We start from the raw sequence: 1,065 nt of genomic DNA on the forward strand, positions 1-1,065 counted from the left end.
AGGGGGCTATATAATAGCATATATATGATATTGGGGGTAGATACAGTATATATGTAATATATAATATTACGTTGTAATTATGGTAATGTGCCTATACTGTTATATCAACCCCCCAATATTGTCTAATACACACATACACTATATACATAGAACATCTCCCCGGTAGGATCCCCCGCCCGCGGCGCGGCGCGCCCCGCACGCACTTTCCCGGTGTCGTCCACCCCGAGCAGGCGGCCGTGCAGGATGTCGGCGGGCGAGGCGCAGCTGGAGTGCACGAAGGTCCCTCTGAAGACGTGGGCCAGCGGCGGGGTGTGCGGGGAGCCCATGGCGGTGCCGGGGGAGCCCGGCTGCGGGTGAAGGCGGCGCCGCGATGTGGCAGCTCCCAGCTCCCGGGTCCCGCTCTCCCGCACCCGGCGGCGGCACCCTGCGCGCTGCCGGTTCCGTGTTATTCCCACCGCGCCGCGAGCAGCTCCCGGCACTTGCCGCCGTCTCTCCACCCACCCCCTGGTGACTGTCCCTTCGGGGTGTGGTTAACGCGGCTGGCAGGCTCCCCGCGCTCCTCCCGCCGCTCGCGCTCCCACAAGGTTTCGGGGCTCGCCAGCCCTCAGCGCCGCCGGCCGGGACCCCGGGCGCCGGCCCTGCCTCGTGCCCACCCCGCAAAGCACTTCTGCAAAGCGCCTCGGCCTCTGTCTACAGCCAGGAGCACCAGCCTGACACTGGGCTAGGGGCCAAATGCGGAGTCATTTGTCTCCAACCCTGACCCACGCGCTTACACCCACCCAGATAAACTCAGCCGAGAGATGTGTGGTGCCGCCTCAGGGGCAGGCGCTCCTCACGCTGCCACCGTGCAGTGCGGTGGATTCTTTATGACCACCCCGGGGTCAAAAAGCCATGCCGAAGTGGGGTAGCGCCAAAAACTGGAGGCTGGCTGGCAGGAGCCCCACTCCAGCGGCCAGCCAGGCTTTCTCCCCCGAGGAGCCAGGTAAGGTTGCTGGCGCCAGCAACGGCCTTCCCTACCCCACCTGGGGTAACCTGCCACACACTTGTGCCTGGGGAAACTGCACT

The 1,065-nt window shown here is 64.3% G+C and overlaps 1 protein-coding gene across 1 annotated transcript in view; it reads right to left on the reverse strand.

Annotated features, from left to right (window-relative positions):
• The window catches only part of GDA (guanine deaminase), a 101,061-nt gene extending 100,498 nt beyond the window's left edge, over positions 1-563 (reverse strand). The window contains exon 1 of the mRNA XM_019517463.1: positions 204-563. Within this exon, the coding sequence (XP_019373008.1) occupies positions 204-326 (123 nt within the window). The 5' untranslated portion in view covers positions 327-563. The remainder of the gene's footprint in view (positions 1-203) is intronic.
• Between the last annotated feature and the right edge of the window lie 502 nt (positions 564-1,065).

Source organism: Gavialis gangeticus, unplaced genomic scaffold (genome assembly GCF_001723915.1).
Source record: "Gavialis gangeticus isolate Ggan-Ray unplaced genomic scaffold, GavGan_comp1, whole genome shotgun sequence".
NCBI classification, from domain to species: domain Eukaryota; kingdom Metazoa; phylum Chordata; order Crocodylia; family Gavialidae; genus Gavialis; species Gavialis gangeticus.